This window comes from Mustela erminea, chromosome 18 (assembly GCF_009829155.1).
Source record: "Mustela erminea isolate mMusErm1 chromosome 18, mMusErm1.Pri, whole genome shotgun sequence".
Classification (NCBI taxonomy): Eukaryota; Metazoa; Chordata; class Mammalia; order Carnivora; family Mustelidae; genus Mustela; species Mustela erminea.
In genome coordinates, this window is record NC_045631.1 from 46,014,949 (window position 1) to 46,042,374 (window position 27,426).

At 38.8% G+C, this 27,426-nt stretch overlaps 1 protein-coding gene across 8 annotated transcripts in view; it reads left to right on the top strand.

The window, feature by feature from the left end:
* EFCAB3 (EF-hand calcium binding domain 3) overlaps window positions 1-27,426 on the top strand; it is a 208,997-nt gene that overhangs the window by 139,655 nt on the left and 41,916 nt on the right. For all 8 annotated transcript variants that reach the window (XM_032320145.1, XM_032320147.1, XM_032320146.1 and 5 more), the window contains 14 exons: window positions 514-567; window positions 1,788-1,892; window positions 2,745-2,798; window positions 4,506-4,610; window positions 8,862-8,915; window positions 9,501-9,605; window positions 10,986-11,039; window positions 11,492-11,596; window positions 12,722-12,775; window positions 13,377-13,481; window positions 13,966-14,019; window positions 15,847-15,951; window positions 19,303-19,356; window positions 21,101-21,205. In XM_032320145.1, the coding sequence (XP_032176036.1) occupies window positions 514-567; window positions 1,788-1,892; window positions 2,745-2,798; window positions 4,506-4,610; window positions 8,862-8,915; window positions 9,501-9,605; window positions 10,986-11,039; window positions 11,492-11,596; window positions 12,722-12,775; window positions 13,377-13,481; window positions 13,966-14,019; window positions 15,847-15,951; window positions 19,303-19,356; window positions 21,101-21,205 (1,113 nt within the window). The remainder of the gene's footprint in view (window positions 1-513; window positions 568-1,787; window positions 1,893-2,744; window positions 2,799-4,505; window positions 4,611-8,861; window positions 8,916-9,500; window positions 9,606-10,985; window positions 11,040-11,491; window positions 11,597-12,721; window positions 12,776-13,376; window positions 13,482-13,965; window positions 14,020-15,846; window positions 15,952-19,302; window positions 19,357-21,100; window positions 21,206-27,426) is intronic.

Here is a 27,426-nt window from a genome sequence, read left to right on the forward strand (position 1 = left end):
AAGATTTTTAAACTCTCAAAACATTTAAGACCCTGAGGAATGCCTGGATGGCTAAGTTGGTTAAGCAGATGCCTTTGGCTCGGGTCATGATCCCAGTGTCCTGGGATCGGGTCCTACATCAGGCTCCTTGCTCTGCAGGAAGCCTGCTTCTCCCTCTGCCTCTGCCTGTGCTCTCTCTCTCTCTGAGAAGTAAATAAATGAAATCTTGAAAAATAATAATAAAATATTTTTAAAAATAAATTTCAGACCCTGAAAAGAGGTCATTTCAGTGCCTGGAAAGAGTAGCCTAATAAGTAGCAGATTGTCTTGAAGGACAGGAGAGTGCTTTAAACCTTGCCTCATGTATTGTGCTGTATAGATTTTGATAGCATAAAATACAGGAGCTATATTAACTTAAATTGATGACAGGAAAAAATAATAAACTTCTAGGAAAAATGTTTCTAAATGGTTGAATTTTGGGTTTCTGTTTCATAATTTTTCTAAAAATCTTTTTGGCACTTTTTTGTCTTAAAGATAATGGAAAGACCGACTTAAATGTGTTGATGGATGAAGTTAAAAATATCACAGGTGAGTGAGATGTTATGATGAAGATTATATTACGTGGTCTTGAAGTTTTATACGGAACTATATTTTTAACACAATAGTGATTCCTCCCTCCTTTATTCACCTAACAACTGTTTATTCAGCAATGCCAGGCATTGTTCTACAGTTATGATACATCAGCAAACAGAATAAAGATCGTTGATCCTCTGGAGCTTACATACTACCAGGGGAAATAAGCAATGAACATAATAAATAAGTCATTATAAAGTAGGTTTGAAGTGATAGATGCTTTAGAAAACAGTGAAAAGGAAACTAAAGGAGACTGGAGGGGAAGGAGGCACTTGTGGCATCAAACAGATCACCAGGCCTCTTTGAAAAGGTGAATTTGAGCAAATACTTGAAGGAAGTGAGGGTTTTATCCATGTGAAGACTTCTAGGAAAAGAGCTGTAGGCAGAGGGGCCATGGACTAAGACCCAAAGACAGGAGCATGCCTGGACTATTCAAGAAACAACAAGAAGGCTAATGTAGCTGAGGCTGAATAAGGAAGGAAAAAGGTAATAGGAGATAAGAAAGAGGTGGTGGATGCAAAATTGGTCAGGACTGTGAAATCTCTGCCAGGACTTGGGGTTTGTCCTGAGAGAAATGGAAGGCCATTGCAGGTTTTAGACCAGAAATGTGATATAATCTGACCTATGGTTTTATTAGATCGTCCTGGATTCTATGTGGAGAACAGGTAGCAGTAGGGAGTAGAGCCCTAAAAGGATTTTTAAAGTAATCCCTGTGAGAAACGATGGTGATTCTTACCAGGGCAGAAAGCAATGAAGATGTAAAAAGTAGTTGGATTCTGGATATATTTTTAAAGGAGTTATTGTGGTAATGGATTTCACTAGACTTATTGTGGTGATCATTTCATAATTTAAACCAATATCAAACCATTATGTTGTGTACCTGAAACTAAAATAATGTTACATGTCAATTATATCTCAATTCTGAAAAATAATAAAAAGAGTCAACAGAGTTTCCTCATGGAAACTAGGTAAAGGGAGAAGTCAGGAATGACTCCTAAGATTTTTTTTGTCCTGACCAACTAAAAGGATGAATGTGCCAGTAGAATCTGGAGAAACTTTCCAGAAATACAAGTTTATGTGGAAGAAAATTAGCTAAACAAGGCTTCATTGTGCCTAGTTCGTCCCCCCAACCCTACCTGGGATGTTTCATTATGTATATGTATTTCTTTCTGAAGGAGAGAAGATTCCTACTGAGGACCTGAAAAATGTTCTGAAAGATATGGGAATAAAGATCACAGACAAGGAACATAAAAAGCTTCTGAAAACTCTGCCAGTTTCTGGTAAGCATTGAAGTTCTATTTCACTGATATCTAAAAGCTTACTCATTAAACAAACATTTATTGAAGATCTGTTTAATGCATGGCCCTATCCTAAACTCTGGGAAAGCAGGTACCATGTCTGCAGTGTCTCCTATCTCCTCAAGTCCTCAAAACTTCACAGAAGGTTTGTTTTAAAGTTTGTATTAGAAATTCTACTCTTTAGGGCATCTGAGGGCTCAGTCAGTTAAGCAACTGACTATGGTTTCAGCTCAGGTCATGATCTCTGGGTCCTGGGATCCAGCTCTCATTTGCCCCTCCCCCCACCCATGTGCTCGTGCACTCTCTCTCTCTCTCTCTCTCAAATAAACAAACAAATATTATTGTTTAAAAAAGAAAGAAACTCTACTGCTCGGAACATTTTATGTCAATTAAAAATATTTTTTTAAAAGACTCAATCCTAGCATTTTAAAAAAATCCTGTTCTTACCATTTAAATTTTGGTCTAGGGAGCTGGGGCCTCTTGCGTCAGAGGTCCCATCCTAGGACAACTTCTTTTGTCCCTTTCAGAGAAATCTAAAGTCTAAACTGGAAGAAAATGAAAGGATAGAAGGGCGGGAAAGCTGAACAAAGAAAAAAAGATGAAGTAAAACTTGGGAGGAGAAAATGAGAAAGGAAAAGCTTTGTGTATTTCAACAAACTAGCCACTAACAATAGCCTTGTATTCTGTCCAAGGATAGAGTCAATACACTGAGTTTTCTAAATACTTCGCATTTCACTGAGAATGAATTGTGATAAATTTCTAAATTTCCCCTCTCTGAAAGTAAACACTAATTTCTATGAATCATCAAAAACTCAAAAATGTTTTATCTTACAGCTGATAAAAAGGTGTTTGAGAAAGAATTACTGGAGGGTGTGAAATCTTTCAAAGGTGAGTGAGGAGGAGGGTAAGGACAATAAAATCTGAGATTGTTGTAACTGTTTTTGTCTGATCATATAAGCAATCAGGAAATTATGTATTTATTCAACAAATATCCAAGTCTCTACTGTGTGTTGGTTATTTGAGAAAAATCTGGAATATATAAAGTAGCATACAGGAAAAAAATGCAATTACCCATAATGCCAGGTAATATTACCTTTTTTTACTACAGTTCTTTCTATTCTTTTTTTGTATATATGTATGTATACATAATTAAACTTTTACTGTATATTTTATATATCCCATACTTAATCCTAAAATTTTAGTGTAAGAATTCCACCATGTCATTTAAAAATTCTTTGTAAACATCATTTTTAATGCTCTATCATCAGGTTGTATTTATAATTTACCTAATCATTCCTTTCTTATTGAACACTTAGGAAGTCTCCAATGATTTGCTCTTATATATCTGTGATCTTTGTCCAACTTTAAGCCATTTTCTTTGGATAGATTCTTCTGGTAAATCCAGTAAATCTTAACATGTTTAAGGCTGCAATAAATGTAAGTGGATAAAAGTACAGGTTCCCATTTTGCCCTGGCCACAATAAATTATTTTCACATTTTTTGATCCTTGCCAATTTGATAAATGAAAAACGGAATCTAATTAATGTTTCGATTTTTTTGTTATCAATGAAGATAAACTGTTTTTATACCATTCTGTCTTTCAGTCTTTTAATTATTTGTTTCTATCTTTTGCCCATTATCCTATCAGAATCCAACCTTTTTCCTATTAATTTGGGTTTTCCCTATTAATTTGAATGACCACAGTATAAATTAAAGATAATAGCACAATTGTTATAGCTATAGAAAATATTTTCCCAGGTGGTTATTTGCATTTTTACTTTATTATCTTGTATTTTTTACAAAAGTTTATTGAAATGTAATTTACATACCATGTAATTCACCCATTTAAAGTGTACTGGTTTTTAATTTACTAACAGAGATGCATAACCATCACCACAATCAATTTAGAACATTTCATCACCCCAAAAATATACTGTACCCATTAGCTATCACTCCCCATTCAACCATGGGCATCCCAGATGAGCAACCACAAATCTACTCTCTGTCCATTATGTTTCATTTTGATATACAGACATTTTTAATTTTTATGTTTTTAATTATGTCAGTCATTTCTTCTGTGATTTCTTCTTTTTTTGTATTTAGAAAGTCCTTTACTATCTAGACAGTATATAAAAAATCATATATACTTAATCTTTGATTTCCTAAGATTTCACTTTTTTCATTTATTGTTTAACTCATCTGAAATTGACTCTATAAATCCTATTTTATAGTGACTTGATCAAAACTACAACAGTAGTTTTCAGTTATTCTGGCTTATAAACTGGTGTTTTTCTTTAAGTATAATTATATTAAGAAGGTAATCTGTTGTTAATGTAGCAACTTTTAAATCTTACTTTTTGGCCAGAATAACATGATTGTCTTTGTCTAATTCACCAGGAGCCAAACTCTTTCTTTACTTTTTTCTCCCTCACATAAATTTCTCTCAGAAGCTCAGTTATGGTACCATGTGCTCTTTCTGACTCCCATACAACTTGCTGTAAATAGCTTCTTTGTACTTCCATTTCTAGGTAAGGTTGATGGCCTGCATTTTTCCATTTGTGACATCCTTATTTACTTTTTCTTGTTTTTATTAAGGAGGAAGGGTTAGTCTTGGTAACCTAAAAAATGTTCTACAGAATACTGGGTTCAGTCTTGAAGAAAACGAAATCCAGGACCTGCAGAGCCACCTACCAGTTACTGGTGAGCATTTTAGGATTCCTTTATGCTGGGGCACCTAGCTGTCTCTGTAAGTAGAACATGCAACTCTTTTTTTGTTGTTTTTTAAGAACAGGGAACCTGATGCAGGGCTCAATCCCAGAACCCTGAGACCGTGACCCAAGCTAAAGGCAGAGGCCTAACCCACTGAGCCACAGAGGTGCCCCAGAACATGCAACTCTTGATCTCAGGGTCATGAGTTCAAGCCTTATGTTGGGTGTGGAACCTACTAGATAGATAGATAGATAGATAGATAGATAGATACAGATAGAGATAAATAAGTACCTTTATCCTGTAGACAATGACTAGTCTACTCTGAAAACAATGAGGAAACACATGCTGGGGAAAGAAAAACCAGGGGTAGCGATATAATTTAGAGGCTGCTGCCAAGGTCCAGGGTCTTAATAAAGACCCTTATCTGGTCTTTAAAGGTCTATTAAGACCTTTATCTGGTGATAAGGGGAGAAAGCTAATGGGATGTGGTTGGTGAAAGGAAGAAAGATACTAGAAGTGTGAAACAGAGGTTCATTGCTTATATGATTAACACACACACACACAAATGAGAGTGGAGGAGAGACAGAAAAAGGAACAGAATGAAGACAAAAATGTTTAGAACAGTGGTGCCTGGATGGCTCAGTCAGTTAAACATCTGACTCTTGGTGTCAGCTCAGGTCATGATCTCAGGGTCCTGAGATCAAGCCACACCACAGGCTCCCTGCTCAGCATGAAGTCTGCTTCTCCCTCTCCATCTGACCCTCCTGCCTCTTGCTCTCTCTCTCTCTCTCTCTCAAATGAATAACTTTTTTCCTTTTTTATTGTTTTTTTATATTTTTTATTTAAATTCAATTAATTAACATATAATGTATTGTTGGTTTTAGAGGTAGAGGTCAGTGATTCATCAGTCTTATAGAATACGCAATGCTCATTACATCATATGCCCTCCTTAATGTCCATCACCCAGACACCCAGTACTCCCACCTCTCCCCAACTCCAGCAACCCTCAGTATGTTTTCTATGATTAAGAGTCTCTTATGGTTTGTCTCCTTCTCTGGTTTCATCTTCTTTTATTTTTTCCTCTCTTCCCCTATGATCCTCGTCTTTTTTCTTAAATTCCACATATCACTGAGATAATATGATAATTGCCTTTATCTGATTGGCTTACTTCTCTTAGCATAATATGCTCTAGTTCCATCCACGCTGTTGCAAATGGCAAGATTTCAATTTTTCAATTTTTTTGTGGCTGTGTAGTATTTCATTATATAATGAAATATATATATATGTATTTTGTGGCTGTGTATATTTCATTATGTAATGAAATACATATATATACTACATATAATGAAATTATATATATATATATATATATATATATATATATATAAAATCTTCTTTATCCATTCATCTGTTGATGGACATCTGGGCTCTTCCCATATTGTGGATATTGCAGCTATAAACATTGGGGTGCAGGTGCCCCTTTGGATCACTACATTTGTACCTTTGGGGTAAATACCCTGTAGTGCAATTGCTGGGTCATAGGGTAGCTCTATTTTCAACTTTTTGAGGAACCTCCATGCTGTTTTCCAGAGTGGTTGCACCAGCTTGCATTCCCACCAACAGTGTAGGAGGGTTCCCCTTTCTCCACATCCTTACCAACATCTGTCATTTTCTGACTTGTTAATTTTAGTCATTCTGACTGGTGTGAGGTGGTATCTCATTGTGGTTTTGATTTGTATTTCCCTGATCCCAAGTGATATGGAGCATTTTTTTCATGTGTCTGTTGGCCATTTGTAAGTCTTCTTTGGAGAAATGTCTGTTCATATCTTCTGCCCATTTTTTCACTGGATTATTTGTTTTTTAGGTATTGAGTTTGATAAGTTCTTTATAGATTTTGGATACTAGCCCCACATCAGGCTCTCTACTTAGTGGGGAGCCTGCTTTCTCCTCTTTCTCTCTGCCTGCCTCTCTGCCTACTTGTGATCCCTGTCTGTCAAGTAAAATAAAAAAAATTTTTAATAAATAAAAATAAAAACTCACAGTTGTTCTTATCTAATCATATCACCAATCTAATTTTAAAAGTGTTTAAGTATTGAGAACCTATCAAGTCATGATGTGGATATAAGGTTCTCTAAATTTAAATTTTTGTTTGAGAGCTTGAACTATACCATTAAAACATCTACCATCAATTCTTTTCTTAAGATAACAGGCTCACTTTGTTCATTTTCAAGAAGATGCTTCCCAAATACCAAACTCTAGGTTTTCTCCATTTTTCCAACTAAAAATGGTGTTCATTAAAAAGCTAATTTGCTTGAGACTCAAACAATCATACAGGTTATTTTCCTCAAGAAATCATTATATTTTCTTAAGCAACTGAAATGCTTTATACAAACTTCTCAATTCATTGTACAGAATATTGAAAAGTTTGTTCTCAATGGTTAAGATTTAATAAAATCAATACCTTTTGCTACATTATCAAGAACATTCTTAAGTGAAACTGACATTCTTTTACTCCCAGTATGTACAATGGAGAACACCATGACTAGTAGTACATTTGTTGCCATGGCCTTGATTCATGGGAGATGCCAGCAGTTTCACCCATCTCTGCTTTTGCACCACCAGTGCAAATGTCAAAAGTGTAAAAGGCAAAGGGTGGGTGACAACAGAGGTCCCTGGACCACACTTTGAGAACTGTGGCTTAACCCATCTCAGCCTTCTACTAAGTGCGAGAGAACCAGGTCTAAAAAAAGGAAAATTGACCTCTAGGATAGAACTAACTTCAAACAAACAAAACATTCCATTCACCATGACATTCTAAAGATTTTTAATAGCTGGGGCACCTGGATGGCTTAGCTGTTAAATGTCTGCCTTCAGCTCAAATCAGGATCTCAGGGTCCTGGGATCAAGTCCCACATTGGGTTCCCCCTCAGTGGGGAGTCTGCTTCTGCCTCTCCGTTTGCCCTTCCCCCCATTCATGCTGATTGCAGCTGGCTTCTCCACTCCCATTCATGCTCTCTTTCTCTCTCTCTCTCAAAATAAATAAAATCTTTTTTAAAAAAGATTTTTAATAGCTTATGAAATAAAAAAGAAGTCATGCTAATTGAATGGATATATACTTAAAGCTCAAACCTTTTTGTTATATGTTCCTGTGGATTGAAACTATAATAAAAATTTTAGAAAAAAAGCATGAAAAATTATTGGGATTCCATACACCAAATTTTATTTAGGAATTTAGATAGGGGCACCTGGCTGGCTTAGTCAGTAGAGCATGCAACTCTTGATATCAGGGTTATGAGTTTAAGTCCTATGTTGGTTTTAGAGATTACTTAAAAAAATTTTAAGGGACACCTGGGTGGCTCAGTCGGTTAAGCATCTGCCTTCAGTTCAGGTCGTGATCTTGGGGTCCTGGGATTGAGCCTCTGCTTCACCCTCTGCTAACTGCTTCCCCTGCTTGTGCTGTCACTGTCTCTCTCTCTTTCTCTGTCAAATAAATAATCTTTAAGAAAAACTTTTAAGGATGGCTGGGTAGCTCAATTAGTTAAGCAATTGCCTTCAACTCAGATCATGATCCTGGAGCCCCAGGATCAAGTCTGCATCAGGCTCCCTGCTCAGCGGGGAGTCTGATTTTCCCTCTGACCCTCCCCCCTCTCATGCTCTGTTTCTCTCATTCTCTCTCTCTCTCTCAAATAAATAAATAAAATCTTTTTTAAAACTTGCAAAATCAGGGGCGCCTGGGTGGCTCAGTGGGTTAAGCCGTTGCCTTCGGCTCAGGTCATGATCTCAGGGTCCTGGGATCGAGTCCCACATCGGGCTCTCTGCTCGGCAGGGAGCCTGCTTCTCTCTCTCTCTCTGCCTGCCTCTCTGTCTACTTGTGATCTCTCTCTGTCAAATAAATAAATAAAATCTTTAAAAAAAAAACTTGCAAAATCATATTTTTAAAACTTTATTTTAAAAATGACTTCTATATTGGGGGTGCTTGGGTGGCTCAGTCAGCTAAGCATCTGCCTTTGGCTCAGGTAGTGATCTCAGCGACTTGGGATCAAGTCCTGCATCCGGCTCCTTGCTCAGCAGGGAGCCTGCTTTGCCCTCTGCTGGCTGCTTCTTTTGCTTGTTCTCTCTCTCTCTCTCTCTTTCTGACAAATAAAATCTTTAAAAGAATTTTCTTTAATTTTCAAAAAAAAAGAATTTAATTTTCAAGTCTAGTTTTGTTCATCTGAATCTAAATCCTGAATTTTTCTACAGAAGATGAAAAGGTTGATTTGGATACATTAATGGAAGCTGCTGGTGCTTTTACAGGTGAGTGAGAACTTGTATAAGACATCATAAAATTGAGATCTTGACACTTTATAGAGAATTATTTTTTTAAAGCAGTAGTTTACCCCCTTCAGCCATCGTTAGTAAGTTTGCTTTGCTCTTTTACTTATTTATTGATGATTTTGTCTTATTGACAATAATATAGATCATTAGAGATTTAGAAGTGTGGGCACACTCAAATATTTTGGCCAGTCATGTGTTCATTTCTCTAGTGTTCAAAGAATCAAAATACAGGTCCAGCTCATAATTCAGGTCATGGAGCAGTAACAGAGATATTCCTTACCAGTACAATTATGTATACTCATTATACCATCATAAATCATCAGGCATTTATACTCCATGCTATATTGACCCATATGCAGAATAGGAGTGTTATATTCTTATTTTGACTAAAGAAAATTTTCAGGTACTTAATTTTACAATAACTCTGTGTAAGTGAAGTCAGATCATGTATTTCAGTTTCATCCTGTGGTTAGAAATAATCCTGTATGGGGTTATGTCTTTCATAGTTTAGAATAATTGTATTTTTTAATATTGTCACCTGAAATGATTCCCATCTATTCAAAGGAGAAAAAGTTGAAGCCAACGACTTAAAAAATGTGCTAAGAAACATGGGAATTGAGATTACTGAAAAAGAACAGTTGATGCTGTCGAAAACTCTGCCAGTCTCTAGTGAGTGTTTAACATGCCATCATGGTGCTCAGGGAATTGTGGTTCTGTGGGCTTCTGGGTGAGAATTGTCTAATCCCCTAAGAAACTCCCTAAGGAAAATGCAGTCCAGACATAAGAAACCCCATTCTTGTCACTTGTGCTTTAGTTTAGAAGTGAGAAGCTTGTAAGTGAGAAATTTCTCTCTTTTCCATTCAGTCAGTGGACCCTTTGATATATATCTCAAATGCTACACAGATAAATTCTTCTGTAGCCTCCTGAATGTGCCCCCACATCCTCAGTCCTACCCCTGATAGCCCTCCCATCTCCCCATAATCCAGCAACTAAAAGATAAACACCTGAGAGCAAGGGACCACCAGGACCATACGTTAAACTGTCAACATTTGATTCTGATTGGTCAGTGATGTAGCCAGTCTGTCTCTCAAAAATTCCACCTCCAGGGAACGTGCATATGCTTGTCCCCAGAGACCCTAGAGGCCAGCCTGTGCTTCACCTGTGCCTCCTGTCCACTCTCAGGGACCTCCATGGAGATGTTCTTCCCCTCACCCTATAGCACCTGTCCCCAGTTGTCCCCCGAACAAGAGCAAGCCTACACATCTTGGTGGGTGCTAGTACTCCTGATGGCAGAAGCAGGAACCCAGGGAGCAAATGCTCAGTGCCCATCCATATTCCCCTCACATATACCTAAGGCTGTGGCCACTCCCTATTTCTAACCTTCCCCCAGATCACTCTCAAGGGGCCAGCTTTGAGAACTGCAGCATGCTTAGGATATTGGCTCTGGGGGAACAGGGTAGAGATGCACAAAGAAGCAGATGGACTCTAATGGAGACAACTACAGCCACAGGCCAAGCACTGTTTCTGTCAACACTGTAGACACTCCTTCCACAGGAATGGGGGGACAGACAGCACCTGTAATAGATTGGGCTGGCAAATGTCCCATGTTCTCTGCCCCTGTTGAATTTCCCCTCAATTTATGAAAAGAGTTTGTTTAAGGAACAAAATATACTTAAATATTGTTTTATGCTACTATTTGAGTTGATTGCTGTTTTTAAGAAAATCCCTTTATAGACTCTACTGTTCAGGCTAAACATATATGAATACCTTATGGGCCTAGAGCATGGGCAAGAAAAAGAGAAAGACAGAGGGGTTGAAGTGCAGTTCAAGAAGGGAAAAATAAAAGGAAAGAAACACATATGTGGGTTATATGTAGCCTGCATCAGTTACTGCCATGTGTTCCAATTAGGGAATAGACTGACCACGATGTGGGCATTCCTTTTATAATTATTTGAGGGTGAGACAGAATAAATTTCTAGAATTAAATAAAATGTCTTTAAAAATTATAGTTCCTTTTTCTTTTGACTTGAATTTTACCCTATCTCACAGGAGATGGAAAGGTGTATAAGAAGAGATTACTGGAGAGTGTGAAGCCGCTCAAAGGTGAGAATCATGGGAACAGCAGCTAAAATGTATTGTGCTTTGCATTTGCTTTTTTAGATTTCTGATTAGAATCATGCTGTGTCATTATTCCACTGGTTTAGTGACACTGAACATCGCCTCATAACCCACCACTCTTCTTTCAGTATAACTACATTTGAGGAATTTATTCTTAGTAATATGCAGCAACTTTGAGATTTTGATTTCATTTACTCTTGTTATCTTTATCAATTCATCGGACTTATCTAATTCTTCTTTCTCATCCATGATTATTTCAATTAAAAGTTATAGCACAATGATGAGGGCGCATTTTCTCCTCTCAACTCCAACACTGACTATCTGGGGTCATTCAAAGGGCCAGTGTTCCACTGTGCTTACAGTGGGTGCACACTCGAGGCTGGAATCGTCCACTTCCTGGACTTACTTGAATTATTTACATCCTCTTCTCTCCTAAGGGAAAAAAGTCAGTGTCAAGAACCTGAACACCATTGTAAAGAACATGGGGATTCAGCTTAAGAAAGAGGACTATCAGGACTTACTGAACCACCTGCCTATTGATGGTAAGTCTTTCAGATAACCAGTGTACCACAGGGCAAATCTTAGGGCCTCTCTATGAGGTCTTCTGAAAATAAAGCTATTTTTTAATCTCTTTGAAAAACTTATGAAATATTTCAAACATCTATCAAAACAGAAAACAAACACTATGACAAACACTTGTGTATCCACTGGCTAGAGTTAACAAATATTACCATTTTGCCATATTTTTTTCCTATATCTGCCTTCCTTCCTTCCTTTCTTGTACACTTTTTTTTTTAATAAGATAAGGTTTCATCAATGACTGAATAAGACCAATTTAGGTGGATAAAAATGTCACAGAGGCAAAGATGATAGAATTCATTAGAAAGAATTTGCTAATGGGTGAGTCCCAGGCTAAAAGTTCCTGAGTTAGAGAACTCTTAGATTCAAACACAGAGCCAGTGGTTTCCCATTAAAAACCTCATGCAAGGGTTGCCTAGGTGGCTCAGTTGGTTAAGTGTCTGCTCAGGTCATGATCTCAGGGTCATGGGACTGAGCCCCATATCAGGCCCCCTCCTCAGCAAGGAGTCTTCTTCTCCCTCTGCCTCCCCTCACCCCTCATGCTCTCTCTCACTCTCTCTCAAATAAATTAACAAAATCTTTGAAAAAAAAAACTTGAAGAAAAACAACTTATAAGAGAGCCAGACAGCACATCTTCCAGCACAGTCAGCACATGCCAAACCAAAATAAACAAATTGTCCTTCTTCCCTAACTCAGGGTTCCTACTCTCAACTAATAGGAAGTTGGCAGGTGTGGCCAAGGGAGGCCACTGTCACCAGCAAACATCTCCTGCCCCCACCTGTAGCTGCTGAGTTGGAATTCTTTGTATTACAACTTAAATTTTTCTTTTTTTTTAAGATTTTATTTATTTATTTGACAGAGAGAGAACACAAGCAGGGGGAGCAGCAGAGGGAGAGGGAGAAGTTGGCTCCCCACTGAACAGGGAGCCTGATGCAAGGCTCAATCCCAGGTCCCCGGGATCATGACCTGAGCTGAAGGCAGGCGCCCAACCAACTGAGCCACCCAGACAACCCCCTCAACTTAAATTTTTCATATCATTTTTCTAAGTCTAAGGTTGGTCTCTGTGCCTAAATTGTCTTTTCTTACAGAGAATAAAATGGTTGATTTGAATGCAGTGATGGATGATGCAAAAGCTTTTACAGGTAAGTTGTGGTAAAAAGGAAATTCATTATTAACTAAGACCCTACTGCTTTATTTAAAAAAAAAAAAGATGTTTTTAAGTAGAAGTTTTCTCTTCAGACTATTACTGACATGTTAAGTTGAACCCCTACAAATTTAATGATTAAATGTTTGTTTTATAACCTTACCATTTGCTTTGGTATTTTTCCTGTTTAGACCTATATTATGGGGAGTTTGGGCCAATAATATTTTCTACTTCACCATTGTTTAAACAACAAAACTAGAGATGAACTCTGTTCAATCCCAAGGTGAAGCATTTGTAGGCCATCCAGGAAATATGATCACTGTGTCAAAAGACCCCATAATTCAGGCTATATATATTGGCGTTTGACTTATACCTAGGATTATATGTGCTTTTCTTTTTATTGAATTAAAAGTATAAATTTTATTTCTGACATGATCTATACACATACGTGTACTCAGAATCTATATAAGTTAACAAGTTTCATTGTCAATTTGCTCTTCTAATTAAGCCTATAGCCCATAGGTCATCTTTTTCATCATTTGAAATCCTTCACCCATTCCTAAAATTCTTATATGTTAACAACTTCCATATTTCCAAAGGAGAGAAAGTTAATGTCAATAATCTGAGCAATGTGGTGAGGAAAATGGGACTGGTACTCACTGATGAGGAAAAGAAGCAGCTGCTGAAAACTCTGCCCATTCATGGTGAGTATTTAGTACATCTTTGAAACCCAGATTTATGGGCTTGTGTGTGAAAACTGCTGAAATTATGTGTATGTCCAGTAAAACACATTTAGAAAGCACAGTTTCACAAAAAGAAGAAATCCTGTTCTTGTCACTTACATTTTAATATTGGAAACTGGCAACATCTTTCACACCACCAAGACTAAATTATCCCATTCCCCCTAAGTCATGACCAAGGGAAAGAAGAAAACCAGGGGAGTAAGAGTAGGAAGGAAAGGGGAAGAAATGGGAAGATAAAGACTTTTAAATTCAACCACAAGTAGATTTATATCAGTGAAAGCTTTATCTTTGATTTCATTCTTATTTGAGGGCAAAATAAATAAAATCCTGTAGAAATCTGAAGGGTTTTTCCCCCTGAAATTATAGATGTTGCATTGTCTTTGTGCTGTCTTTGTTAATCTTCCCTTCATTTAACCTCTGTTCTTAATTGTGTCTTGTCTTACAGCTGATGGAAAAATATACAAAAACAGATTGCTAAAAGGCGTGAAGGCCCTCAATGGTGAGTGAGAAACAGTGAAAGAGCAAATAAAAATAAAATCCTCGTGTTTACCATTTGTTTTTAAACATTCCAACTTTGCTTCTTGCTGGGTTTTTTTTTTTTAAAGATTTTTTATTTATTTATTTGACAGAGAGAAATTACAAGTACACTGAGAGGCAGGCAGAGAGAGAGAGAGAAGGAAGCAGGCTCCCTGCTGAGCAGAGAGCCCGATGCGGGACTCGATCCCAGGACCCTGAGATCATGACCTGAGCCGAAGGCAGCGGCTCAATCCACTGAGCCACCCAGGCGCCCCTGGGTTTTTTTTTTTAAGATTTTATTTATTTAAAAGGAGAGCTTGTCTGCACAAGTGGGAGGAGGGACAGAGAGAAAGACAAAGAGAATCTCAAGCAGACTCCACTGAGCACAGAGCCCGATGGAGGACTCAATCTCATGACCCCGAGATCATGACCTGAGCCAAAATCAGGAATCCGATGCTTAACCAGCTGAGCCACCCAGGCACCCCTGCTTCTTGCCAATTTTTTGATCCATTGTTATGGACTTATAACTTGCCATTTTTCTTTGGGTACATTGACATTTGGGGATATAAGGAGAAGTATCATCTTACTGTAGGAAGTTCTAACACTGTTTTCTAGGTAGAATTGTACAGACTGGTTGTTGTTTCACCTCTAAGTAGATGTGCCAATTCCTCCCTGTTCACCTCTCATGAAAACTGAAGGGCGCCTGGTTGGCTCAATTGGTTGAGTATTTCCCTTCAGCTCAGGTCATGATCCCAGGGTCCTGGGATTGCGCCCTGCATAGGCCTCCCTGCTCAGCAGGGACCTACTTCTCCTCCTCCCTCTGCCTGCTGCTCCCCTTGCTATGCTCTCTCTCTGCCAAACAAATAAATCTTTTAAAAAAAAAAAAAAAAGTGTACCTGGGTGGCTCAGTTGGTTAAGCTACTGCCTTCGGCTCAGGTCATGATCCCAGAGTCCCAGGATCAAGTCCCACATCAGGCTCCCAGCTCTGGAGAGAGTCTGCTTCTCCCTCTGACCTTCTCCCCTCTCATGCTCTCTCTCACTCCCTCTCTCTCAAATAAATAAATAAAATCTTAAAAAAAAAAAAAAAACTGATATTCCCCTGGGTCTGTATTAAGGAAAATATCCTATCTCTACTCCTTATACTAATTCTGCTGTAAACAATTCCATTTTTAATTTTTGATTAGAAATATATTGTTAAAGCACCAAATACTACAAGAAAAACTATCTGGTTCCACCAGATGGAAAACAGATAAAAGAAGTGTAAGTCAGGTCATGGGGATCTAATATACAGCTTGGTGACTATAGATAGTAATATCATGTTGTATATTTGAAAGTTGCTAAGAGAACAGATTTTAAAAGTTCTCACTACCAGAAAAAAAACTGTAACTTTGTATGGTGATGGATTTTAACAAGAATTATTGTGATGATCACACTGTAATATATACAAATACTAAATCATTATGTTGTACATATGAAACTGTACATATATTATACATATGAAAATGTTTATATGCAATTATATATGAATTTTTTAAAAAATGAGAGTCCCTCTACCTCTCACCAATCTCATCCCTCCCCATAAAGGTAAATACTGTTTACTGTTTACCTTTTTCTCAAAGGTTATCTTTCTCAATTTTTTCCTATTTTCAACAGACATATCTAAATCTGGGAGATATATATGTATTAATGGTTTCTCTAAGGCCTTGTGGTTTACCCTCCAGTTGGGATTTATGATGCATGACCATGATTAGCATTCTTCAGTCTTAAGCACCAATATTCATGAAATTATTTCATGCCCCTCTTTCTTAAGGACCAAGGGTCAAACTCAGAAAAGTGAAATCCGTCTTGGAAAACATGGGGATTAAACTCAAGGAAGATGACCTTGAGGAAATAATGACCCAAGTACCAACTGATGGTAAGTGTTAAGGCATCATTATGCTCTTATCTATGTTCATTATATTCTTTTTTTTTAAGATTTTATTTATTTATTTGACAAAGAGAGACACAGCAAGAGAGAGACAGAGCACATAAGCAGGGAGAGTGGTAGAGGGAGAAGCAGGCTCCCCGCCAAGCAGAGAGCCTGACATGGGGCTCAGCCCCAAGACCTTGGGATCATGACCTGAGCCGAAGGCAGCTGCTTAACAACTGAGCCACCCAGGCGCCCCTATGCTCACTATATTCTTGCCTATTTATTTCTTTGAGAGAGAGCACGCATGAGCACAAGCAGGTTGAAGGGCAGAGAGAGAGGGATAAGCAGGCCTCCTGCTGAGCAAGGAGCCCGATGTAGGATTCTATCCCAGGACCCTGGGACCATGACCTGAGCTGAAAGCAGACACTTAACTGACTGAGCCATCCTGCATATAACTTTTGACTCCCCCAAAACTTAACTACTAATAGCCTACTATTGACCGAAAGCCTTACCAGTAATGTAAGTCAACCAACACATATTTTATATGTTGTATGTATTATATACTGTATTCTTACAATAAAGTAAGCTAGAAAAAAGAAGGAAAAAAAATACTTTTACAGAACTGTACTGTATTTATCAAAAAAGTCCACATAATATTGTTCCCCCACAGTTCAAACCCATGTCATTCAAGGGTCAGCTGTATTTTTTTTTTTCCCATTCAAGCTCAAGGACTCCCTGAATTCTATCATTAGAGAGCCCATAGACCCCAGGTTAAGAAATCCTGATTAAATCCTAATTAATTCCTGATATAAGTCACCCATGCAACACACTGGCCTCCTGTTCCTTGACCTCTCTAATTTTAATCATCTTTTACTCCCATCCCTTTAATTGCTCACCTAATACTTGACTAATACTAATACTTTATCACCCCCCAAATCTGTTTCATCTACACACTCTCTGACCTTTATCATTCCAGCTTATTTACTTGCAGATTTTCCTGCCATAACACAATACAGGAATGCCTGAAAAACCTCCCTTTCTAGAAAATTAAAATTGCCCACTAAAGTGAGCTTATGGGGAAAATTGGAGAAGCCCATTCAAAATATGTGCCACCTTGTGACCAGAACAAAAGCAGCAACTGATACTGTGTGAAGAAGCTTAGATGTCATGGGCAGAGTAGCTGGAGATTATTTTTTTTTTTAATGTACATACACACCCACAAGGAAAGAGTTGAAAAGCTGGCTTGCAGCTCTGAAATCTCGTAGATGGAAGCAGAACCCTGAGCCACGGAACCTGGTTCCCCTTCCTATATTACCGGCAGGTATTTTTTATAATTTTACTAAAATAGAACTGAAAAGGCCCCTGCCATAACCAACCCAGAATTTTTTCTTTTCCTTCCGACATTCATAATTTTAATTCTTCCACTTAGAAAACAGGTGTGTGAACCAACTCACCATCCAGATTGCTGGGACATTATTCCATCCCACACCCGAATGTGATGAACTCGAGTCACCGAGCAGGCGCTAGAGCCCAGCGGAGTGCAGAACTCCCGCTCTAGCTCCCCGCCACCTAGAGGCCATCACCTCTGCCCCTGCGGTGGGCGGGCCCTTCCGCTGGTGCCCCGGATCTCATTTCCCCTTGCCTCCTCCAAGACTGCACTGCTGCAGTTTCCCCTTTTCTCCTGAGTCCTCCGGTTCTCCCTCTCTGCTCTCTCTCTGTAGATCCCACTGCCCTGCAGATCATGCTTCCGTCTTCCCCTGGTCCCCTGCTGCTACCACTCCACCTCTTAGCTCTCTTCACAGCAGAACCTCTCAAAACGTTGTCATTGCTTCATGTTGTGTGGTGACTGGTCGTGGCCACCCTTGTGGTGAACGCACCATAATGTGCAAAGTTGTCAAATCTCCATGCTCTTCGCCTGAAGCTAATGCAATATTGTGTGTCAGCTGTGGTTCAAAAAGAGAAATCCCAAACTCACGGCTCCTTTCTGTCTCCACTTCCTCACTCCCATTCCACTCTTGTTCAGTCCTCTTCCTAGGAGACTGCCTCCAGCCTCACCGGGTCAGATACCTTCTTGAAGCTGACCAGAGCAAATTTCTATCTCCCACTCAACCTCCCTAAGTCAGGAATGGTATCTCAAACTAGCTATTTGAGATCTCCACGTGGATATCCAAAAGGCATCACGAATTTAATGGATTAGTAATTAATCCCCCTCAAAAGGATTAAGCCCCCCCCCAGTCATGGATCCCATCTACTCTGCTGCGTGAGAAGGTGGCGGGTGCGGGGAGATGAACAGTTTTCTTCCTTGATTTCTCCTTTCCCTTCTATCCCACATTTAAATCCCGGCTCTACCTGAAACATACGTCCTGAATCCATTTCTCTGCGTCCCCGCTGCTGCAGCTATAGCCCAAGAGAACAGCATCTCTTTCCTGGGCCACCGAAACCATCTCCTGTGTTGTCCCCATTCCTCCGGGTTCCCCATCCTGCACACATCAGCCAGGGTGAGCTTCTGAAAGCTGACGTCAGGTGAAATTACTCCCCTTCTTCACGGCCTCCAGTGACATTCTACTGCAACAGAATAAAACCCCAACTTTATCACCAGGGCCAACAGTTACCTTCGTGATTTGGCCCCTGTCGCCCCAGCCTTTTCTCTGCCCCTCAGTTACAACAAAAAGCAGCAACTGATACTGGGTGAGGAAGCTTAGACAGCCCAGGTAAATAGCTCAGTTTCATCCCCATCTGAGGGCTGCCACACATGCCATTTTTTCCTCTCCTAGTTCTTTCCATGACCACCCTCCTCTCATCATTCAGGTCTCAACCCAAATAGACTCTCCCTGATTTCCCTGTCTAACGCACCCTACCATTGCTCTTTATTATGCAACCCTATTTTATTTTAGTACCTCAAATGATCCTTTTTGTTTTGGTTACATGCTTCCTGTTTCCTTCTGCTAGATGTACACTCCTTGACAGCAAGAACTCTGGCAGTTGGTTTACTTTTGTATCCCCAAAGCCTAGCAAAGTGCCTGGCACGTAAAAGCTACCCCCTAAATATTTGTTGATTAACTGACTACATTAAAAAAATACTCAGGGTCAGGTTCATTTGTCCTGTCTCGCTATACTCAACTGTAACAAATCACTTCTTAATTTAATCTAAAGCAAAAAGAAGGGAGATACAAGAATGATTTGTTACAGATTGAAAACTTTCTTCATTTCTAAGATAGCACTATTACCTCTGAGAAGTCCATAACATTCTAGGAAAAATTTGGGGAGAAACTGCTGAATACTTCTGGTCTTCATTGTTTCAGGGTCTCAGTAACATCAGTTTGTCTGATTCTGAAATTTATTTCCCTTGCCTTACAGGTGATAGAACAGTTGGTCTGAATGATGTGATCGATGCTATCAGTGGGTTCAGGGGTGAGTTGAAAGCTATGATGAAATGATACTATAAATAACATCTTAATATTTTGCAATATTATATTGCAAATACAATATTTTGGTGGAGAAAAATATTTCCCTTTCATATATATTTAAATTCCTTCATATATGTTCCATTTTTATGGATGCTTCTGAACTTGGGTAAACAGTAATCAATGTGTGTTAATATATCAGTGCCCATGGCATTCTCTGAAACTTTCCCCAAAAGAGTTTTTCAACATAGGCCTAGGTATTAAGAGTCAAAGAACTATTCCTTTTCCCACACGAACCTCACTCCAAGGAATTTATCCTCTGGAAATATTTAAGCTGAATAAAAAGGAAAAAACCTCTGCTTAAAGCCCTTCAGAGAAACTTGAAACAGCCTAGCTATCTAACAGTACAGGAATTAGTACATACTCCACGGCCTGGTAAGCTAGTAGAGTTTCATGTGTTGAAATGTCAACTGTAAAGATTATGTGGCACTTTGGATGTTAATGATGTAATTTGTTAATGATGTAATATCAGGTTGGAAAAGCAAAATACAGAATTGTGTGTATATTATATTTCCACACAATGAAAATACAGCCTTATTGTCCAAGACCAGAAATGGAATATAAAAAACTACAATGGTTTTTGTGGTAGAGTAATAGAATTGTATTTTCCCCCTTTATTAATCTTTAATGTTGTATTGTTTTTATGATGAATGAGAGAAAATTACTTCTGTGTTGAGATGAATAAAAATCTTGAATGCATAATGATCAGAGAAGCAAACTCCAAACAAATATTTTGAAATGAAAATAAAATTTTAAAAGCTGGTCTATAGAGGGGCACCTGGGTGGCTCAGTGGGTTAAAGCCTCTGTCTTCGGCTCAGATCATGATCCCAGGGTCTTGGGATCGAGCCCCGCATCAGGTTCTCTGCTCAGCAGGGAGCCTGCTTCCCTTCTTCTCTCTCTGCCGGCCTCTCTGTCTATTTGTAATCTCTGTCTGTCAAATAAATAAATAAAATATATTTTTTAAAAAGCTGGCCTGTAGAAAAACCCTGAATTTTTCAAGTAGGGTAGAAGGAAGAATAAAAATAAAACCAAATCTCTGTATGCAGCTTAATTTACTATGGATTTTATAATAAATTCCAGTCAGTTCCTAACCCCTGGTATACTTTGTTTTTTGTAGCCACCAGAATTAAAGACACAAGACTTTTCTTCCTTTTCTTTTTCTTTTTCTTTTTTTTTAGATTTTATTGATTTGACAGAGAGGGAGATCACAAGTAAACAGGGAGACAGGCAGAAAGAGAGAGGGCGAAGCAAGCTCCCTGCCCAGCAGAGAGCCCGATGCAGGGCTCAATCCCAGGACCCTGAGATCATGACCTGAGCCGAAAACAGAGGCTTAATCCACTGAACCACCCAGGCACCCATCTTTTCTTTCTTTTCTTTTTTAAGATTTATTTATTCATATGGCAGAGAAAGGAAGAGAGAATCTCAAGCAGGCTCCCGGTGCAGACTCTGCACTGAACACAGAGCCTGACACAGGGCTCTATCTCAGGACCCTGAGATCAGGACCTGAGCCAAAACCAAGAGTTGGATGTTTAACCAACTGTGTCAGAAGGCACCCTGACACAGGACTGTTTTCTGACCCTCCTGTTAATTCTGGGTCTATGTGGACAATCATATAAGTACAGATAGCATTTTTTCATGCTTTATATATAGTTCTATAATGTTTCTAAAATTTATTTCTTAATTTTCTAAGGAGAGGTGATTGATATCCAGGACTTAGACAGATTTCTAGTGAGTGAGGGGATCGAGCTCACAGAAGAAGACATGAAGGAGCTGATGTCTCATTTGACTGTTAATGGTGAGGTTTTTAAAAATTCTCTTGTCTTTCTAGAACTGTCTTTGTTATCCTGTATATAAGATCCTAAGGATCTTATCTTTTTTTTGATCCTTATCTTTTTTTTAAGATTTAATTTATTTATTTCAAAGCGAGAAAGCATGAGAGCGGGGAGGGTCATGGGAGAAGCAGACTCCCCACTAATCCTAACCGCTGAGTGGAGAGCCCAATGTAGGTCTCAATCCTGGACTCCCAGGATCATGAACTAAGCCAAAGGCAGACACTTAACTGACTAAGCCATCCAGGTGCCCAATCCTTGTCTTTTTATCATCTAAAACAATGCTTCTCAAACTTGAACATGCATATGTGTCACCTGGGCATTTATTAAAATGCAGATCGTGATTTGGGTCTGAGTTGGATCCTGAAAAATTCTGCATTTCTAACGAGTTCCCAATGATGCCAGTGCTACCACTGTATGGACCACACTTGCCCATGAAGGTCTTCAAAGATGTAGAAATGATAGATTACAATTGTACCTGGCCTTTCATTTCTTAAGTCACAAGTACAAGCAATATTTAATTTGTGCTTGAGGGTGAGATTCCAGCCCAAAAATAAGAATAAAGAATATTAGGGTAATTGAAATTAAAAAAACAAAAATGAGTATTAGGGAGATGTACACAAGAGGAAGCAGGGTAGTTAAGGGTTAACTGATTTCATTTATGCTTGTTTTTTGTTTGCTTATTGAGATTTTTATTATCGTTTATTGAATCTGGCTACATGACTTATCTGCAGACTGTTCTGTTCTATAGCTACTTTAGATTACTCTTCTTTTATTTCTACTACTTTCTTTGTTGTTCTGATTTCTTTAAAAAAAAAAAAAAGGTGATCTGGGAGCATTTGGGGAGTAACATTTCTTACCATAATGCTTCAGTGATGTTGCTTGAATTCTGACCTTGAATGTATAAGATTGTATATTGATTGATTCAACCAACAAATATTTATTGATCATTGAATATGTGCAGGCACTATACTAGATGCAAGGAATATAAGACTGAAGCAGGGAGTGCAGGCTTGGTTTTCTCTGCTAAGCCTAACTGAAAATAGGAAGTAAAACACTGAACCAATATGTTTCTCAAATCCCAGTTTTAAAGCAATCAGTTTGAACCTATTCATGGCAAACATCACTTTCTGTTCTCTCCAGTTTACCGTTTCTTCTTGTTCACCTAGACTTTCTTCCTCTCCTCTCTCCAATGGAGAAAAGGCTCCTTTCAGCACCTCCAAATCCATTGCTCTTGACTTGATCATCTCCCACTTTGTCAAAAATTATTTTTTAAATTGAGATATAATTGGAATACAATCTTATATTTTATTTCAGGTGTACGACATAATGACAACATAATGGTTCAATATTTTTACAAAAAATCATTTCTTTCATAATTCCTTTCCAATACATTCAGTTTCATCTCTTTCTCTCTACTTTGCCTATGAAGAAGCACATGGTCCCCCAGTCCTTTTACACACTAACCTTCAGCTGGTTCTTCTGCTTCCTAATTATGATCATTCATCCCTTATTCCTTTCTCAATCTGCCTCTTAATTGTCTACAGGAGCCACTTCTGCTTCCTTATTTCACATTCTCTTTGAATCCTTGCAGTTGGCTTCCCCACTCACGTAGCCTGTGAGGCTACAGAAATAGCCCTTAGAATCCAAAATCATGAATAATTTCTTTTGCCAGCCTCACTTATTCTATCTTCTGAACATAGGAACAATCGAGGGTTTGTTTCTCAGTCTTCTCAGTTTTAATTCCTTCCGTCTTTTGATGATATCACTCCTTGATTGTTGCTTCATTATCAGCTCTCTATGGCAGCAGTTCTCAAATTACCATGAGATTAAAACTATTTTTAAAATAACACTAAAACAATATTTGCATTTATCATTCTCATTCACTCACAAGTGTACAGTAACTTTTCTAATAAGTTATATGATATATTCACACATGACATATCTGAAAAACCTATTAAAATATTTCTTGTCTGGGTGACTATAGGTGACTCAGACAGTTGAGCATCAGACTCTTGATTTCAGCTCAGGTCATGATCTCAGGCTCATGAGATTGAGCCCCTTGTCAGGCTCACACTGGACATGGAGCCTGCTTGAGTTTCTCTTTCTCCTTCTGCCCCTCCCCCCACCTGACGTATTCTCTCTCTCTCTCAAAAAAAATAAGTAAAATAATAAAATATTTCTTTTCTGACTACATAACTCTATAAGGCCAGATTTTCTTCAACTGAAAAAACATATCACAGAAAACTAAATGTAGAAACAGATTGAGGATCCCAGCTGTCTTCTATTAAGCCAGACATTAAAGAGATTTGCAAAAATGTAAAACAATGCTATTTTTTGCCTAGGCCGCTATAACAAGAATACCATACACTAGGTGGCTTCTAAACAACAGAAATTTATTTCTCACAGTTCTGGAGCCAGAAATCCTGATATCAGGGTGCCAGCAAGGTTGAGTTCTGTTGAGAAGCCTCTCCTGGGCTACAGATTGTCACCTTCTGGTGGTTTCCTCACATAGCAGAGAGCACGGAGCAGCAGTCTCTCTCCTCAACCATAGGGTCAGTAATCCCATTCATGAGGGTCTGTCTTCAGGATCTCATCCAATCCTAATCACCTCCCCAAAACCCTGCCTCTCAATACCATCACACTGGAGACAGAATTTTAATATATGAATCTGGAGGGACACCAATGTTCAGTCAGTAACACTACCATTCCCCCTAATTTTAATGCCTTAATTTTTTCATTTTCAATTAATATATATTTTTTGTTAAAAAATATGCTAACATATACTAGATTTAGAGATACCTGGATGGCTCAGTCAGCTAAGCACCTGCCTTCAGCTCAGGTCATAATCCCAGGGTCCTGGAATCAAGTCCCGAGCCGGACTCCCCACTCAGCATGGAGTCTGCTTCTCCTTCTGACCCTCCCTACTCTGAGCTCGCTCTCTCTCTCTCTCTCTCTGACAAATAAATAAATAAAATCTTTTTCTAAAAAAATGTACTGGGTGAAGTAAGTCAAGCAGAGAGAGTCAATTATCATATGATTTCACTTATTTGTGGAGCATAACAAATAGCATGGAGGACATGGGGAGTTAGAGAGGAGAAGGGAGTTGGGGGAAATCAGAAGGGGAGGTGAACCATGAGAGACTATGGACTCTGAAAAACAATCTGAGGGGTTTGAATTGGCAGGGGGGTGGGAGGTTGGGGTACCATGTGGTGGGTATTATAGAGGGCACGGATTGCATGGAGCACTGAGTGTGGTGCAAAAATAATGAATACTATTATGCTGAAAATAAATAAAAAATAAATTTTAAAAAAATGTACTGGGATGCCTGAGTGGCTCAGTGAGTTAAAGCCTCTGCCTTCGGCTTGGGTCATGATCCCAAAGTCCTGGGATCGAGCCCCACATCAGGCATTCTGCTTCTCCCTCTCTCTCTGCCTGTCTCTCTGCCTACTTGTGATTTCTGTCTGTCAAATGAATAAATAAGATCTTTAAAAATAAAAAAAAATTAAAAATTTAAAAATGTACTAGATTTATTACTATTTTAAAACATTTTTTAAAGATTTATTTATTTATTTGTAATAGAGAGAGAGTACAAGCAGGGGGAGCTGCAGGCAGAGCAGGCAGAGGGAGAAGCATGCTCCCTGTTAAGCAGAGAGCCCGGTGTGGGTCTCAATCCCAGGACCCTAGGATCATGGCCTGAGCCGAAGACAGACACTTAATGACTAAGTCATCCAGGCATCCCTATTTTAAAACGTTTTTTAAAATTTCTGTTTTAGTATCTAATGTGGTGATGATAACCCACATAATAGCTATAACTCACATAAACCTCTTGGAGGTCCTCAGAATTTTTTAAGAATATAAAAAAGTCCTGAGACCAAAATGTTTGAAAACTTTTGTTCTCTGGATTATTCTTTGTCACCACTTTTTCCAGCTGCCTACTGGATATTTCTTCCTTTTTGTCCCACCAGCACCTTAAGCTGTTCTTGTGGGGAGAGAGTGGACTTCTCCTTAAACAGCAGATACATACAACTGAGCTAATCAAACTCCTCAGTTATGGCACACTATCATCATTGGTCCATGCAAGGACAGTTTGTGTTTTGTTTTATTATTTTCCCCTTTACCACCTACTTCCATTCCTATTTCCTTCCCCCAACATAGGTACATTCTCTATTATAGCTACTGTATATTCTTCCAACCCACATTCCTCATGTGTATTTTAGATATGTGTTTATCCCTTTAAAAATGCAATGTTAGGGTACCTGGGAGGCTCAGTGGGTTAAAGCCTCTGCCTTCAGCTCCCAAGGTCCTGGGATCAAGCCCTGCATCAGGCTCTCTGCTCAGCAGGGAGCCTGCTTCCTCCTCTCTCTCTGCCTGCCTCTCTGCCTACTTGTGATCTGTGTCTGTCAAGTAAATAAATAAAATCTTTAAATAAATAAATAAAATTTAAAAATAAATAAAATAAAAATGCAATGTGTGTGGTATTTAATTTCCTTAAATGGTATTGTGTTATAAAACTCATTCTTTTTTTTCAATCAACATTTTTAACAGCCCTGTTGAGATAGAGGTCACATACCCAACAATTATCCATTTAAGTATGTAATTGGATGGTTTTTAGTACTGACAGATACAAGCAACTATCACCACAGTCATTCTAGTACATTTCCATCATCTTAAAAAAAAAGGTGCTATGTGTATGCAGAAGGTGCTAAGGGGGCATTTAGCCAAGACTGGGGTTTTCTGGAGAAGACCCTACGCTGAACAAGTATGGGAAGATCATTCCAGCCAGAGAAACATACTCTGTACCCTCAAGAGTGACAAGTCTACCACCCCAAATATGTTGGTTCTCAAGAAATCCTTGGTAGAAGAAAACACAGAGCAGGTCCTTCTCTACCTATTCCAACTCTGAGCAATTTGCCAATATAGTCACTTCATATCTATTTTTTTTTAATGTCATCTGTCTGAGTTCAGAAAAGATGATGTCAGATTTGAGCCTTGGTTCTTCTTGTAATATCCCTTCTCTACATGTAATTTTTGGAGTTTCATACTTTGAAACATAGAAAAGAGGAACTGTATTGAAGAAGTAGAGAGATTTGTCTCACTAAAGATTTATCCTTTCTTCCATTATACTCACCTGAGGGAAAAACAAATGCAATTTCCACGCAAACCAGTTTCTCTAGTAGTTCTAACTCATAGGAGAAGTTCCAGTCTGCCATGTCATTTTAATAATTTCACAACTTTTATCAGTTTTATGAGTTTTTATTTAAATTCAATTAATTAACATATAGTATATTATTAGTTTAGAGGTAGAGTTTAGTGATTCATCAGCCCATACAACACCCAGTGCTCATTACATCACATGTCCTTCTTAGTGCCCATCACCCAGCTACCCCATCCCACCACCCACCACCCCTCCAGTAACCCTGTTTGTTTCCTAGAGTTAAGTCTCTTTTTTTTTCTTTAAGATTTTATTCATCCATTTGACAGACAGAGATCACAAGTAGGCAGAGAGGCAGGCGGTGTGGGGGGCGGGGGCAGGAAGCAGGCTCCATGCTCAGCAGAGAGCCCATGTGGGGCTCCATCCCAGGACCCTGAGATCATGACCCGAGCTGAAGGCAGAGGCCTAACCCACGGAGCCACCCAGGCGTCCTAGAGTTAAGTCTCTTAAATGGTTTGTCTTCCTCTCTGAATCCATCTTATTTCACTTTTCCCTCCTTTTCCTTGTGATTCTCTGTCTTGTTTCTTAAATTCCACATATGGTAAAATCATATGATAATTGTCTTTCTCCGACTGACTTATTTCAATTAGCATAGTACCCTCTATCTATTTCCATCCATGTCAGATATGGACAAAGACGGGAACCCTCTTACACTGCTGTTAGGAATGCAAGCTGGTATAGCTGCCCTGGAAAACAGTATGGAGGTTCCTGAAAAAGTTTAAAAATAGAATTACCCTCCAACCCAGCAATTGTGCTACTGGGTATTTACCCAAAGGATGCAAACACAATGATCCAAAGGGGCACCTGCACCCCTGTTTAAAGCAGCAATGCCCAAAGAGCCAAAATAAAAGCCCAGATGTCCGTTTACAGATGAGTGGATAAAGAAGATGTGGTATATATTGGGGCACCTGGGTGGCTCAGTGGGTTAAAGCCTCTGCCTTCGGCCCAGGATCCTGGGAACAAGCCCCACAT